General features: G+C 41.9%; 1 protein-coding gene across 1 annotated transcript in view; it reads right to left on the reverse strand.

Annotated features, from left to right (window-relative positions):
- LOC121558721 (mitochondrial intermediate peptidase-like) overlaps positions 1–16369 on the reverse strand; it is a 38333-nt gene that overhangs the window by 18650 nt on the left and 3314 nt on the right. Inside the window, exons 8-18 of the mRNA XM_041872120.2 lie at positions 16014–16062; positions 13899–13959; positions 13661–13713; positions 10475–10628; positions 10255–10332; positions 9813–10020; positions 9007–9116; positions 8773–8847; positions 8255–8371; positions 2233–2354; positions 1256–1329 (exon numbers count right to left, since the gene is read on the reverse strand). Of these exons, the coding sequence (XP_041728054.2) occupies positions 1256–1329; positions 2233–2354; positions 8255–8371; positions 8773–8847; positions 9007–9116; positions 9813–10020; positions 10255–10332; positions 10475–10628; positions 13661–13713; positions 13899–13959; positions 16014–16062 (1101 nt within the window). The remainder of the gene's footprint in view (positions 1–1255; positions 1330–2232; positions 2355–8254; positions 8372–8772; positions 8848–9006; positions 9117–9812; positions 10021–10254; positions 10333–10474; positions 10629–13660; positions 13714–13898; positions 13960–16013; positions 16063–16369) is intronic.

The raw sequence follows: 16369 nt of genomic DNA on the forward strand, positions 1-16369 counted from the left end.
AGACATACCTATTCTCTTCTGAACACAATTCATTGAAATATAGTTAGAAGTTGGTTGACACCTTCATTCCTACTCTAATGGACACTCCTTAACCTTGGGACACTAAAAAGCTAAATCAGCCTGAAGTGGGCCACTACACGACCTGTCCATAGGCTCTCAGAGACCAATGTTCCCTCAAATCTTTTGGGCACTGAGCAAATTTTAGGTCTTGTGAGCGGAAACATCAACGTTGTGACAATTTTGTGCAACTTCCGGTGCGCGTTTACAGTGAACACTGAGGCTGTACCCTTACAGTTTTAGACAGTAGCTAATAGGCTATTGTGGCTATTTGAGCATAATGTAGGCCTACCAACAAAACCAATGGAGTAAATCCCCTATTATTTTCACATGGAAATAGCTTTTGATTTCTATGATATAGCCTACAGTAGCCTATATGTAGTGTTCAATGCAGGCCTACATTGCATGAGACTTTTAAAAATGTTTTTACATTATGACGGGCTAGATATTAATTAAAGATTTTTTACTTGGTCTGTGAAACCATGGGCCAAATAGGTGACTGTAAATCGCATTGTATTGTGTTGTATGGTGCAAGAAACCACTTTACAAAATACAATTAATGATTATTACCATACAGATAATCAGACAATGTAGGCTACCCCTCTGCCTATTGGCTTATTTGCATATTCAAGCCTGTCTCAAAATACAACTCTGCCCCTTTAATTAAAACATCAGCTTTTTATCTGACTGGCTTTTCAAAGACAGCTTGAAATATAGCCTACACATTTTGTGCTTTTGTAGGAAGCAGTAACTCCCCATTGCTGACCTATACTTCTCTATAACTGGGCTAATAACTTGCTAACTAGCAAAGAATACCAAGAAATGTGCACACGCGCAGCTCTGCGCTCTGATCTGAAAAGCGCATTCACTCACGGGTGATTGAAAGACTACTAGAAGGCTACCCTCGCCAATAGAATTCTACTCCTTTGCGCTCTGGCTCTGACTACAACAAAATCAGACTCAATCTTGCAAAGTTAGATTTGTTTTGTTGCATTAAAAATGGGCTAATATAATGTTGATTCGATCACAGAAAAAACATTCATCTATATAGTGCAAACTAATGGGGCGAACTTGGTAAAGTTAAATCTCTTTCGTCTCTGCGCGGCCTGGCATTTCTTCTACGCGGCAGTCCTGGAGGAGGTGCGCGGCCGTGCACGCGCGCAGCTTAGAGGGAACATTGGCCAAGACCATGACATACCTTCCACCATGAGCATGGGCTCCTTCCCTCCCCCATGGGCCAGCATCTCCCTACGGTAGCGCTCTCCCATGTCCCTTGGGGAGAGAGAGGAGAGATATAAGATTACAGCCACATGTATTCTCCTCCAGCATCTCCTCTTCCCCACCCTGAACCCTGAGAGCCCTGGGCAAAGTCTCAGCTCTCCCCTCACAGGGCTGATGACAGGAAACAGAGGTTCGACAACCACAGGTGGAACTAAAACAATGTCAGAGGGAAAGGAGAGAATGGAAGACAGAGAGAGAGAAAAAGGGCTGCGGGGCTCAAATCTCTGAGGTGAACCTCTAAACAAAGCCTCTGTGAAGTCAAAGTCAGAGCCGAGCTGAGCTGATAGGGAGGGCTGTGGGGCTGTGTAATGTGGATGCTGGTGGCTCTGACTGGATTACTGTACACACCTGCCAAGCTGGTGTGGATTTCATATTAATGTCATGCTCAATGTCAGGCTGAGAGACTTAACACAACCCAGGGATGGTTGCTTGTCAGAGAGCATTTGCCTCGGTCTTCTTGGAAATGCAAACAAGTTTATACCTTCCAGTCAAATGTACTGTGACTTTCAGTGATATAACAGACACACTGTACTATCATTGACTGTAGCATAACAAGTTCCCGGTGTGTGATTAGACATGGCAAAAAAATCTCAAGGGACACACAAAAATACATCACCAAATGGTCCTGATATATTTTGACATTATTAATAAAAGGTCTGGTTTCACCGATTTATGACCGCCTCGGAGGAAGTTCATCATTTTGCTACAGTAAACTGTTTTTCCCCCCCGTAGGGACACTGCATTTAGGTTAGTCATACCCTGCATTTAGTCATACCCTACATTTCGTCATACCTATAAAAGTCAAGTAAGTGCTGCAGACAGCCATGCCTTGATATTGTGTGTATTTCCTGATGAAGTTTGTGTGAGGACACGCTGAATGGCTCTCAGGCTCACCTGTTTAAAGGATCCTGAACAAAGCACTGTTTCCACACCATGGAGGCCACAGCGCGGGACATGAGATAGGAGTAGTACTTGGCCCCGTAGCCAATGAGGTGGCTGAATCTCAGCTGCCATGCCTGCAAAGGAAAACAAACCATTTCACAAGAATTAATAAATACCCAATAAATAACCCAAATTAAACTGGCTTTCAACAGGTTCCACTGTTTATACCACGATTTCATAAAGACCACCACTGTAGGTATACTGACAAACAAACATTTGAATGCAATTGTCTTTCCTTTTTTTTTTTATTGCTTAATTCATGACAAAATGAAACATTAAATGAGTTTGTTTCTACTATGCATGGTGAAAGTGAATTTTGGAGAGCAAGGCCAATTCAGCTTTGAAGGCTTAACTGTTCCCACTCATAAAGGTTGCTGAAGGAAAAGACAAGCAGAGACATTCTTCTGTCATCATCTACTTCCCCCTCAGGAAAATACCTAATATTATTTTGGGCCATTAAAGAAAGTCTATTGAAGTTTGTTCTAGTTACTGTCTGGTCACTGTTTTGTCTGCTTCAAAATGTATGCTACCGTTCAATTGGCCCATGATTAAGTCTAATACAAACTTTGATTGAACTGTATACATTTTACTTCAAATCTTTTACTTTGCTTTTAAAGGAACAAAACATGGAAATTCCTAAATGGCAGAGTGCATACTTTTCCTTTTCCCCTTGTTGCCTAGAGGGTCCAACTTCCTATCTATAAAGACAACGTGCTCTATGAGCAGGCCTGATTTGGGACTCTGGGGAAATTCACCTGGCAAACATTCAAACCATCAGTCAGTCAGTCAGAAAGCAGCGGTGGAACAAAACTAAATTATACCCTAGTCTCCACGGTAGTTGTAAAACACAAATGCAAAGCTAAGTCCTGTAAGTATTGTATCAGAGCATTGAGCCTGTAATGCATAAGGAACCTTAAGAACCTTGCTAGATTCACATAGATATCACCAAATTAAGTTGCCCTAAGTACAGTGCCTTGCAAAAGTATTCATCCCCCTTGGCATTTTTCCTATTTTGTTGCATTACAACCTGTAATTTAAATAGATTTTTATTTGAATTTCATGTAATGGACATACAACAATAGTCAAAATTGGTGAAGTGAAATGAAAAAAAAAAACGTGTAAAAATAATTTCTAAAAAATTAATAACGGAAAAGTGGTGCGTGCATATGTATTTGGCCTAAGACTTCAGCACCGCCAGTAGGCCGCCCCGTCAGCGCCTCTGCCCACTCTATGAGGCTTGCATGCGTACAACTTCTTCAAGAATGAGAGAAAAAAAAAGAAAACGATTTTAACGACGAAAAGAAGACAGTCATCCATACCATTCCTACCTGAGGACTGAAATTTTAACCTGTTTTGAAAGGACTGATAAAAAGACCCCCAAAAAAGAGGAAAAATGACTTCTCTTGTTACACTGAAGCAAGTTATTGGTAGAAGTTTTGTATTTAGAGACATGATAGCAGGGATGTTTTCATACATTATTTGTTTTTTTCAGAGAATATGCATATATACTTCATGGATATTTTTTTGTATTGCTGCTTGAATATATGCATTTCCAAGATAGAGGTTGAAGAGTGTGTGCATGTGTGTCTATTTCCCCCACAAGGCTTTGGCTGGCTTTCCTCATGACTTTACCTGAATATTTTGGGGTAATCTTAGACAAGCTTTTATTTTGAAGGGGTGACTTTTAAGTCATGCATTACTCAGATGTTAAACTTACAATACATTTTAGTACCTTTGTACTAAATCTATGAACTGTGTTTTTAAAAGTCTAGTGACTCCTTAAGCTTAATATGTTTCTGCTTGTCATGCAGTGAAAGTTGATGCCTCCGGTTTCCTTTTTGGTTTCCTTTTATTTTCCTATTGATAGCTTGGCTCTTATTTTTCTGGTGGACCAGTGGTTGGTGTGCTTTATCCCTGGTCCAGATGTTACTACCTGTGTCTTTAGGGCAGCCATGGCCCAAATGTGTTTCTAGGCTGGTCCTTGTATGTCGTACAGGCTATACTATTAGTAACCTTAGGACCACTATGCGAATATATTGTATTTTTTTGTGTGTATGTGTGTGTGTGTGTGTGAGAGAGTGATTGGGTTGAGTGTGAACAATAGTTACTTAAACACTTGAAGTACTCCCCTGCCACGAACTTGACATTCTCCAGGAACTTGACCACAAGTTCAAAGCAGCTCAGTTTGGCCTGAAGTAGTTTTTATTTCTGAGAACATAGTTGTTTCTATCTAGGTAAGATAGTGGAGTGTGGACATATCTTGCACTTAAGAGTATTTGATAAATGTAGTATTCGTAGTCCTAGCTTTTAGAGTTTGGAAAGAACATGTTCCTATCAACACCAGAACTCTGAAGTGAAGCGTGTTAGTTTTTTCCCCTCTTGTGATCATATTTGCTGTTATTTTTGTATTATTTTGTTATTACTACAGCAGCACTACTGCATAATTTGTCTGAAAGAAGTGAGCCGTTCAATGTGGAGAAATCGAGTGCTACAGAATGTATGACTGCTAATCGTGCTTATAGTCATCTGTGTCTTGCATTTCCAGGCAAGGTTTTATTGCCCCGTGTAGCTCAGTTGGTAGAGCATGGCGTTTGCAACGCAAAGCAAGGGGCACCACCAAGCAAGCAGCACCATGAAGACCAAGAAGCTCTCCAAACAGGTCAGGGACAAAGTTGTGGAGAAGTACAGATCAGGATTGGGTTATTAAAAAAGTATCCGAAACTTTGAACATCCCATGGAGTACCATTAAATCCATTATTAAAAAATGGAAAGAATATGGCACCACAACAAACCTGCCAAGAGAGGGCCGCCCACCAAAACTCACGGCCCAGGCAAGAAGGGCATTAATCAGAGAGGCAATAAATAGACCAAAGATAACCCTGAAGGAGCTGCAAAGCTCCACAGCGGAGGTTGGAGTATCTGTCCATAGGACCACTTTAAGCCGTACACTCCACAGAGCTGGGCTTTACGGAAGAGTGGTTAGAAAAAAGCCACTGCTTAAAGAAACAAAAATAAGCAAACACGTTTGGTGTTTACCAAAAGGCATGTGGCAGACTCCCCAAACATATGGAAGAAGGTACTCTTGTCAGATGAGACTAAAATTGAACTTTTTGGCCATCAAGGAAAACGCTATGTCTGGCGTAAACCCAACACTTCTCATCACCCCGAGAACACCATCCACAGTGACGCATGGTGGTGGCAGCATCATGCTGTGGGGATGTTTTTCCATCGGCAGGGTCTGGGAAACTGGTCAGAATTGAAGGAATGATGGATGGTACTAAATACAGGGAAATTCTTGATGGAAACCTGTTTCAGTCTTCCAGAGATTTGAGACTGGGACAGAGGTTCACCTTCCAGCAGGACAATGACCCTAAGCATACTGCTAAAGCAACACTCGAGTGGTTTAAGGGGAAACATTTAAATGTCTTGGAATGGCCTAGTCAAAGCCCAGACCTCAATCCAATTGAGAATCTGTGGTATGACTTAAAGATTGCTGTACACCAGCAGAACCCATCCAACTTGAAGGAGCTGCAGCAGTTTTGCCTTGAAGAATGGGCAAAAATCCCAGTGGCTAGATGTGCCAAGCTTATAGAGACATATCCCAAGAGACTTGCAGCTGTAATTGCTGCAAAAGGTGGCTCTACAAAGTATTGACTTTGGGGGGGGGTGAATAGTTATGCATGCTCAAGTTCTCTGTTTTTTTTTTGCTTATTTCTTGTTCGTTTCACACAAAAAAATCATTTGCATCTTCAAAGTGGTAGGCATGTTGTGTAAATCAAATGATACAAACCCCCCCAAAATCCATTTTAATTCCAGGTTGTAAGGCAACAAAATAGGAAAAATGCCACGCGGGGTGAATAGTTTCGCAAGCCACTGTAACATCCAAATGTGGGCCCAGATCTTTATAAATTAATGAGTGACTTTATCTTGCTATTTCATCCCTGACTGTGCTCTTTACCGTACCGTCTTGAAGAGGTGAGAGAGATAAGTTGAAAGGGGCTAGTATAAAGCACCCTGTACTCTGCCTTTGAGAGAGGTGCTGCTTATTTAAACAGCGGGCAGTGTGAAAAAGTTATCCAGGCTGGGCGGATGATCCTCTAGCGTGAAACAGGCGTAAGCCGCAAAGTGTCTGCATGACGGGTCTCATCTGGGTCCTAATGACTTTAATAAGGCTAAACAGTACTCCTGACAGAGGCAGTACAATGGGGAAACCAAAACATTGGGAAACTGAGCACAAATCATGAGGAGAGAGTTCAACAGCTGCCCGGATGGCAGTACCAGAGGCCTATAGCAGTACCAGAGGCCTATAGTAGATATGGGGTCACCCGGTTTGAATTCACCTCATCTTGCTGTGGCAAGACATCTCCAACTGTATAAAATGTTAGTATTTTTTATTTTACCCCCCTTTTCTTGTCTCATAACTACAGGTATGACTGAAAGAATGGCTGAAACTTTGAGATGGACAGTGAACACTCAAACAAATCACTTCAGACACCAGCGCTCTGCTTTATTTTTTATCCCTCTGCCTGCCTCAAATGTTAGAAGTCAACTTTTGAGAAGGTCATAGCCCAGTCAAGTTAACATCTCAGCGAAAGATCCCTTTTGATCCACACAGACAAACACACGGAAAGTCAGTGCAGCACTTCACTCTGTTCTCCTGAGTATTAGACAAAAGGCACGCTTGTAGACCAGGCTGCTAGGCCTTTGTTCTGGGTGCTAGGGATCAACACTACGTTCTGGGTCGAGTATTTATGTGCAGGGGTAGGCCTATGCATCATCCACACAGCACTACTCATAAGAAAATAACATGTCTCGACTCTCTAGGGCTCAGAGAGAACAGATAAAGGCAAAGAATCATCAACACGTCAGATTGAATGTCATGCTTACTGCCATTTTCCAAATATTATTATCGCAGGCCCAGGGCTTTCCATTTGGTCCATGTACTCAACAACAGCTGATAGTCTTTCTCTCCAGTCAGAAGTGATACCCTTGGTCTATAAACCATACACATGTCACAATCACCCCAGTGTTTATCATTTGGGTCTCTCTGTAACCTATTAGCCATTCAAATGTTCAGTTTAGTGTAGAACGTTTTGCTTCACTGATTTTTTGCGAGGGCAGGGAGAGAAGAGAATAAAAAAACTGAAATATGGCCCTTTTAGGAAAATATAAACAAATCTGTTTTCACTTGCTCCAATCCCCTGACTGATCCTTTAACAATACAATAAAGATTTTTGTAAGTGGGGCTAAAAGGAGGGAAACTACTCTTCCATAATAACATATTACATTAAAGAAAAATTACCCAGACAGGAAGGAAAGTATATAACATTAACCACACTCCCTTGAGAGGTTGGTTGCTGCATGGATAAAAGTGGAAGTATGACTTTTAGCGAGGGTAAAGCAACTGTGGCTGGTAAGCTCAATTAAAGAAGGTGGAATATAGTTCTGACTGAGTGCTCTCTATTCCCGATGGCCCACATCATTATAGATGAGGATAAATGCCTTATGATGACCATTCCTGTTAAATGATGGCTGTGTTTTACATTCTCTATTCACTCCTGGCTTTCCCCACCCCCCTTTTTTCCCCCATTAAAAAGGACCACAGAAAGAAGAGTTTCAAATATTTCCCCCAGGGAGTGCTCATTCAAAGTATACCTCTGCTTTGTTATTTGAGCAGGGCCTCCAAAAAAGCTTTAATCCCTTAAACGGTGCTGCGCCTGGGTAAGAGATATAAAAACACAGAGCCAGAGAAGAATATCCAAAAAAATAACTCCCTCTCTTTCGCTCTGAGCTGTTTTTGTCCCTCTGTTGCACGGGAGAAGGCAGACACTGTGGTAACGTTTTGGGGATTAGGCAAAGAACGTCCCCCCCAAACATTAATTAACTGTAAAGGCTGTAATTGAGCTCATAATCAAAGTTATATAGACCACCAACTCAGTGAAGGCAAAGAGCATTTTGACACCGAGGTACCCACCGTGTTTGGCGTGTACGGTAGGCCGTAGAATTTTTGCTGCATGTCCTTTAAGATATCAGTCGTTGATCGGTTTTGGGGTTTTCCATGATAAATTTGATCCAGAGCAGAGTAGAAGATCTGTCCACAGAAAAAATAAACATGCTGAATCATTCATGTAGTTACATGTTAAACCTTCAAAATGTTCCCAAATATCCCACTTGAGTTAAGGCATTTTCTGTTGCCTGAAAAAGGCTGATATCTCTACACTTATCTATCATCAAATCACTCACTCAAAGCACTTACAGGACCCTTATGGCCATTGTGTTTAAGTGAGTTTTTAAAGCAACGGTAACAATATAGGATACCTTGTTAAAGAACTACTATAAAGATTAGCAGATAACAGTTAACAGTGTTTGCTGCCGTGCCAGAACATTTTAAACTAGCAAAATGTTTTGTCCTTGTATTGTGCATTTACATGAGAGTTCAGTGTCAACGTGACCAATGAGTGTCAATATTTGTTGTATGTCAGGGGGAGTTACCTGTAGTTGAGTGTCTGCCGCACCACACACCTTTTTGGACTCACACAGACGAGCCACCATGCTCTGGGGCAGAGGCTGCAAAACACAAAGACATTCATTTCTCAGCAGAACTATAGCACCATATCTTTACAGTAACCCATCTAGGAACACTTTATTTATTTATTTTTTAAATGGCCTTGTAATCCATTTTCAGTCATCAACATGTTGCCATAGCAAAATGGTGAGTTTGTGTACCTGTCCTGTTTGATAATGGCGGGCAAATTGGTTCACTACACGATAATCAGTGGCAAAGTACTCCATGAGAATAGAGGGGACCTCCGCAAAGTCAGTGGCACATCTGGTTCCTGAGAAGACAAAAGCACAGTCTCAAGTTGCTACTTTATTTATCTATTTTATGTAAGTGGATATCTCTCTCCATGAAATGGACATATTGAAGCATCTTGAGTTACTTGCTAAGGCGTATCCCTAGTCTGTATCTAACAAGTAAAGGAGCATGCAATCAATCCAATGATAACCTGTGTGGATTTCCTCACCAAGCCGTAGCATTCTCAATTGGATTTAACAGGCCATTTCAAGTCTCCACACCATGACTGGACACAGCATCTACGCATGCCATTCTAACCTGTGACCATCATTATAAGATGCAGTGTGCATAAAATGTCATACACAACACCACCCACTACACTAGGAGAGGATGAAACCATTAACACTGAAATCAATCCTCCTCACTATTAGGCCTATCGACTTGAGAGACCTTTACATACAGTCATTCCCATATTATTATTCACATTAACAGTACAAATACATAGGGGCAATACCACGGTAACAGAGTGATGCTGAGACTCACATTTTTCAAAATGTATGTCAAACAAAAACCAATGATTGCAAAGTTAAACAAACCATACAACTCTATGCACAAGGACGATTTGGACGTTTCAGCATCACTCTGTTACCGTGGAATTGCCCATAAGCACGATGCCAGGCTAAAGCTGCTAAAGTTAACTGTTCATCTCTGAGAACGTCAGATGTGCATGGTTGACCTGTGATGTGTTGGTAGCGCGTGCGCCCTAACATGGAGTGCATGGCATGGCCCATCTCATGGAATAGGTTCTCCATCATGCTCGGTGTGAGCAGGGTGGGGGCGCTCTTGGTAGGGTGGGGCAGGCTCAGCATCAGCACCACTACAGGCAGCTGGTACTGTCCGCTCTCCTGGCACTGCCGCCCACCGCGGATAGTGAAGTGGCAGTCCTGAGGAAGGGAGAGACAGATCATTGAGGCCCTGTCTTGAAATACACTCTATATACTGCTGGTTTCAAGATCAGTGCCACAGGGCCATAGATACTTTTTTATTTTGAACATGCTAGAAACAGCAGCCATGACGGAATTTTGAACTACTGAAAGTGTTTTTGATCTACTGAAACTCATGTCATCTTTAAAGAAAGGCAGTTGTGCTGCGGGCGTGGCGTGTGAGGCTCTGTCTACCTGGTGGGGTTTATTTGCTCTGTGGAAGAAGTCACAGTAGATGTATCCCAGCAACCCCTCTGTCTCATGAACTACAGCCTGGACAGGAAGTGACACAAACAAACAAGTAAACTTAGGAGATCACACCATAGAAATACAATTTAGACAGAATATAACCACAGCAAACAAATTAAAGCTTCAACACTAGGAACATTTGAATAGTTATACGAGGGTTTTTTACCAGTTTGCGGACATCATCATTCCACACCTCTCCTGCACTTGGATGTTCGGACATGAGAGAGACTCCATAGAGCTGGGTGAAGAGGCTGTTCAGGCCCTCCATACAAGACCCCAGGGAGAAGTAGGGGCTGTAGAGGCTGGGCTCAATGTTGAACCTGCAACCAAAACACAACCACAAAATGACATGAAAACACTTCAGCCTAATCCCAGTTGTGTGGCAGTGACAAGCTACTGTAGACGATTGCAGGAATCTCATGCTAAAACCAAATGGGCATCTATTACCAAGGTTCTGTAGTTAATTCTGGTGCTTTACAGATTCCTCTTATTTTCCCCCTAAAGCCACCTGATGCTCTGATTAACACTTGTCATGCTGACTCGTCGGACTAACACTCTAGACTAGGAGATATAAAAAGGGGAAGCCCTATCAGTTGATCTGCAAGGCTCCTGTCAATCTTGGGGAGCATGCACATTTATTCACTTCTGGTGTGGACAAAGCAAATCATTTGAAGGAAGCAATGCCTGCACTGGAGGCACATCCAAATGTCACTTGAATTGAATTAAAACCAGTGAGAAGCCCATTTCCTACGCCCAGCTTTACAGACATGATTACCATGATGAGGCGCACAGCTTCACATGATGTGGCCTCCTTGCTTGTTGTACAGTGCATTCGGAAAGTATTCAGATCCCTTGACTTTTTCCACATTTTGTTACGTTACAGCCTTATTCTAAAATGGATTAAATAAAATAAAAATCCTCATCAATCTACACACAATACCCCATAATGACAAAGTGAAAACAGGTTAAATTTTTTTGTGCAAATGTATTAAAAAGAAAAAAGGATTCAGACACATTCGGACTCGAAATTGAGCTCAGGTGCATCCTGTTTCCATTAATCATCCTTGAGATGTTTCTACAACTTGATTGGAGTCCACCTGTGGTAAATTCAATTGATTGGACATGATTTGGAAAGGCACACACCTGTCTATATAAGTTCCCACAGTTGACAGTACATGTCAGAGCAAAAACCAAGCCATGAGGTCGAAGGAATTGTCCGTAGAGCTCAGAGACAAGATTGTGTCGAGGCACAGATCTGGGGAAGGGTACCAAAACATTTCTGCAGCATTGAAGGTCCCCAAGAACACAGTGTCCTCCATCATTCTTAAATGGAAGAAGTTTGGAACCACCAAGACTCTTCCTAGAGCTGGCCGTCCGGCCAAACTGAGCAATCGGGGGAGAAGGGCCTTGGTCAGGGAGACTAGTCAGGATCGAGGGAAAGATGAACAGAGAAAAGTACAGAGAGATCCTTGATGAAACCTGCTCCAGAGCGCTCAGGACCTCAAACTGGGGCAAATGTTCACCTTCCAACAGGACAACGACCCTAAGCACACAGCCAAGACAATGCAGGAGTGGCTTCGGGACAAGTCTCTGAATGTCGTTGAGTGGCCCAGTCAGAGCCTGGACTTGAACACGATCTAACATCTCTGGAGATACCTGAAAATAGCTGTGCAGCGACGCTCCCCATCCAACCTGACAGAGCTTGAGAGGATCTGCAGAGAAGAATGGGAGAAACTCCTCAAATACAGGTGTGCCAAGCTTGTAGCGTCATACCCAAGAAGACTCGAGGCTGTAATCGCTGCCAAAGGTGCTTCAACAAAGTACTGAGTAAAGGGTCTGAACACTTATGTAAATGTCATATTTCCGTTTTTTATTTTTAATACATTTTTAATACATTTCTAAAAACCTGTTTTTGCTTTGTCATTATGGGGTATTGTGTGTAGATTGATCGAGGGCAAACATTTTATTTTGCAATTTTAGAATAAGGCTGTAATTGAACAAAATGTGGAAAAAGTAAAGGGGTCTGAATACTTTCCTAAGGCACTGTATCTGGGACAAGTGTTTCTGTACATTCTGTGCTGTATTATTTAAGTGGTGTTTCACATTAAAAGAATACTCAGTATGTTTTACTCAAGTGGCAACAGTAAGCTTTTTCACCGACTGCTAATGGAATAATAGCAGTAATCATTTGATCTTTCCTAAAGACTACTAAAGGGAGTCATTTATACTATCTTGCACATGATGTACTACTGGGCCTTCATTTACCGTACATAATCTGAAACCCATTTCAGTAGAAGATGAACATTCTCCAACTCTGACTTCAGTAGGACCTGCAAACCACTAATGCTGCTGACTCCAGGAGAAGAGGACAGAGTCTGGGCAACAGGAGCCATGTAGCGGTGGTGGCAACTCTGGGCAACCAGCCATCCCTGGGAACCGACTGCATTCTAAACCCAACTCCTAACAACCAACACAGCACAGCACGGCATAGAACACCAAGGAGATGGAGAGGGCTGAGGGGAAAGTGAGTCGGAAACAGATTTTCCTCAGTTAAAAGGAGAAAAAAACGACTCTCCACCATCTCTCCCCCTCCTCAGACAGAGGTTGTGCCAAACTCCATTGTGGAAACAGCCAGTGAGTCCATCCCCCAGGACCTGGAATGTCTGCAATAAAGCTTTAATAAACCGTTAGACTTATTGGCCTCTGGTGAGCGCCTGAGTGGAAAAGCAGTTCATTAATAATGTCCGTAAAAAGACTACGTGAGACTGTCGCAAAACTGGAGATGCTAGATGTGACCAACTACATCTCCCATTCACTCAAATGTTCACAGCAGATTAGGCCATTCCACTTCTCCATCTGTGAATCATGACATTTATGATTTACCCTTGACAATAAAGAATACGCTTTCTTAACCGCCCAAAGCCCATTAAATCAGCATTAAACTGCAGAATATATTATGCATACTAGAACAATTGCATAGGGTCTCAACAGATAATACAAAATATTGTATATGCTATTGGAGAAATCCTTTCCCGACAGACTAAAATGGGATTTACTCCTGCAATGAGGTGACAGCGCAACTGAGCAAAGGAAGTTGTTCCGGCTCGATTGTATTGAAAAGAATAAACGAAGACTTACGTAGCTCCCATGCTTCTCTCCTAACACTAACGATTGATACCCGAGGAGGACCAGGTAAACAATAAAATTATGCGCTACACTGAAATATGAAGTTGCCACCCACCCCAACTACAGACAGATAGAAATCAAACAGATTTATCTCATTGACAGTTGGCGGAGAATAACTGGATCAGGTGCTTTGTTTGAAGAATAGATCTAGGACTGTAATACTCACCTTTCAGCACGCAACACACCACTGAAGTATGGAGGGTCCCATGGCATGAGCTCCTACGGAAGATAAACATTATATTACTAATAGTTTGTGACAAGAATAAATAAACCACCACCATTTGTATTCACAAATTTTTTTGCACACGTTTTTTTCATCTCACTATGGACTCATATCTTTATATGTACATTGCTACATCAGCTAGAATATAAATATTTATAAAAGACAACAAAGCAGTATTTACCGCATTACGGGGGTTGAGTTTTGTCTTCATGTCTTTAATCATCTCAAAGTCTATTGCGGTTCTGTATGGGAAGAGATTTATAACGAGTGGCTGATGTGATTGCTGACTTCACTGTCAGGCCTAATTCAAATTCAAATAAATATGTGAAAGGTGTATTAATCTATTCAACAAACTATTATTTCTGCTTTATAGTAAATTCTGTATCCAAATAACTGGAAATCTGAAAGTTCCAGCATATAAATTAGAATTCAAACCTTTGTAGTTTTGTATTCTTCAAATATATATTTTCAAACCTTTCACTTCACTAAACTTTAAAAGCTCTGAGCAATCCACTCTTTCAAGGTTATATCGTCACCTTGTGGTAGAGAGGATACATGTCAGCTATTCAAGACAAAGTGGAGAAAATATATTTCCTAATTAACCTTATAGTTATATAATGTACAGTGAGGGAAAAAAGTATTTGATCCCCTGCTGATTTTGTACGTTTGCCCACTGACAAAGAAATGATCAGTCTATAATTTTAATGGTAGGTTTATTTGAACAGTGAGAGACAGAATAACAACAAAATCCAGAAAAACGCATGTCAAAAATGTTATAAATTGATTTGCATTTTAATATGGGAAATAAGTATTTGACCCCTCTCAATCAGAAAGATTTCTGGCTCCGAGGTGTCTTTTATACAGGTAACGAGCTGAGATTACGAGCACACTCTTAAAGGGAGTGCTCCTAATCTCAGCTTGTTACCTGTATAAAAGACACCTTTCCACAGAAGCAATCAATCAATCAGATTCCAAACTCTCCACCATGGCCATGACCAAAGAGCTCTCCAAGGATGTCAGGGACAAGATTGTAGACCTACACAAGGCTGGAATGGGCTACAAGACCATCGCCAAGCAGCTTGGTGAGAAGGTGACAACAGTTGGTGCGATTATTCGCAAATGGAAGAAACACAAAAGAACTGTCAATTTCCCTCAGCCTGGGGCTCCATGCAAGATCTAACGTCGTGGAGTTGCAATGATCATGAGAACGGTGAGGAATCAGCCCAGAACTACACGGAAGGATCTTGTCAATGATCTCAAGGCAGCTGGGACCATAGTCACCAAGAAAACAATTGGTAACACACTACGCCGTGAAGGACTGAAATCCTGCAGCGCCCGCAAGGTCCCCCTGCTCAAGAAAGCACATATACAGGGCCATCTGATGTTTGCCAATGAACATCTGAATGATTCAGAGGAGAACTGGGTGAAAGTGTTGTGGTCAGATGAGACCAAAATCGAGCTCTTTGGCATCAACTCAACTCGCCGTGTTTGGAGGAGGAGTAATGCTGCCACGACCCCAAGAACACCATCCCCACCGTCAAACATGGAGGTGGAAACATTATGCTTTGGGGGTGTTTTTCTGCTAAGGGGACAGGACAACTTCACCGCATCAAAGGGACGATGGACGGGGCCATGTACCATCAAATCTTGGGTGAGAACCTCCTTCCCTCAGCCAGGGCATTGAAAATGGGTCGTGGATGGGTATTTTAGCATGACAATGACCCAAAACACATGGCCAAGGCAACAAAGGAGTGGCTCAAGAAGAAGCACATTAAGGTCCTGGAGTGGCCTAGCCAGTCTCCAGACCTTAATCCCATAGAAAATCTGTGGAGCGAGCTGAAGGTTTGAGTTGCCAAACGTCAGGCTCGAAACCTTAATGACTTGGAGAAGATCTGCAAAGAGGAGTGGGACAAAATCCCTCCTGAGATGTGTGCAAACCTGGTGGCCAACTACAAGAAACGTCTGACCTCTGTGATTGCCAACAAGGGTTTTGCCACCAAGTACTAAGTCATGTTTTGCAGAGGGGTCAAATACTTATTTCCCTCATTAAAATGCAAATCAATTTATAACATTTTTGACATGCGTTTTTCTGGATTTTTTTGTTGTTATTCTGTCTCTCACTGTTCAAATAAACCTACCATTAAAATTATAGACTGATCATGTCTTTGTCAGTGGGCAAACGTACAAAATCAGCAGGGGATCAAATACTTTTTTCCCTCACTGTATATAAGGTGAATAAATTGTGTTGATTTTGGCACAGCTATGTTTTTTGTCAAACTTGTATTAAGCGCTGTACCTTTCGGAGAGTTTGTCCGTCAGTAGCTGGAGGAAGTTCATTACAGTCTCTGTGGGCAGAAGAAAGGAGGGGCATGTTACAGCAGTCACACACTAAGGCTTTATCATTCCCAACATTAACAGTCTAGTACAGCTGTAGTGTAATATTTTAACTGGGTGACACAGTTTTTGCCTGGGTGATTTATTCGTGTTTATTAGAGGGTATTGGTTGAATCATTCATTAATATAACCTGCTGGTAAACTTGGTTGAACAAGTATGTTCACTAACTTGGCGGTATCTGGCATTGATCTGGTCTAGGCTGAAATGGTAGTCATTGCTAAATATCCCTCCTTACCATACACTGAAGCACTACCAAT

The sequence above is a fragment of the Coregonus clupeaformis genome, chromosome 5 (genome assembly GCF_020615455.1).
Source record: "Coregonus clupeaformis isolate EN_2021a chromosome 5, ASM2061545v1, whole genome shotgun sequence".
NCBI lineage: Eukaryota > Metazoa > Chordata > Actinopteri > Salmoniformes > Salmonidae > Coregonus > Coregonus clupeaformis.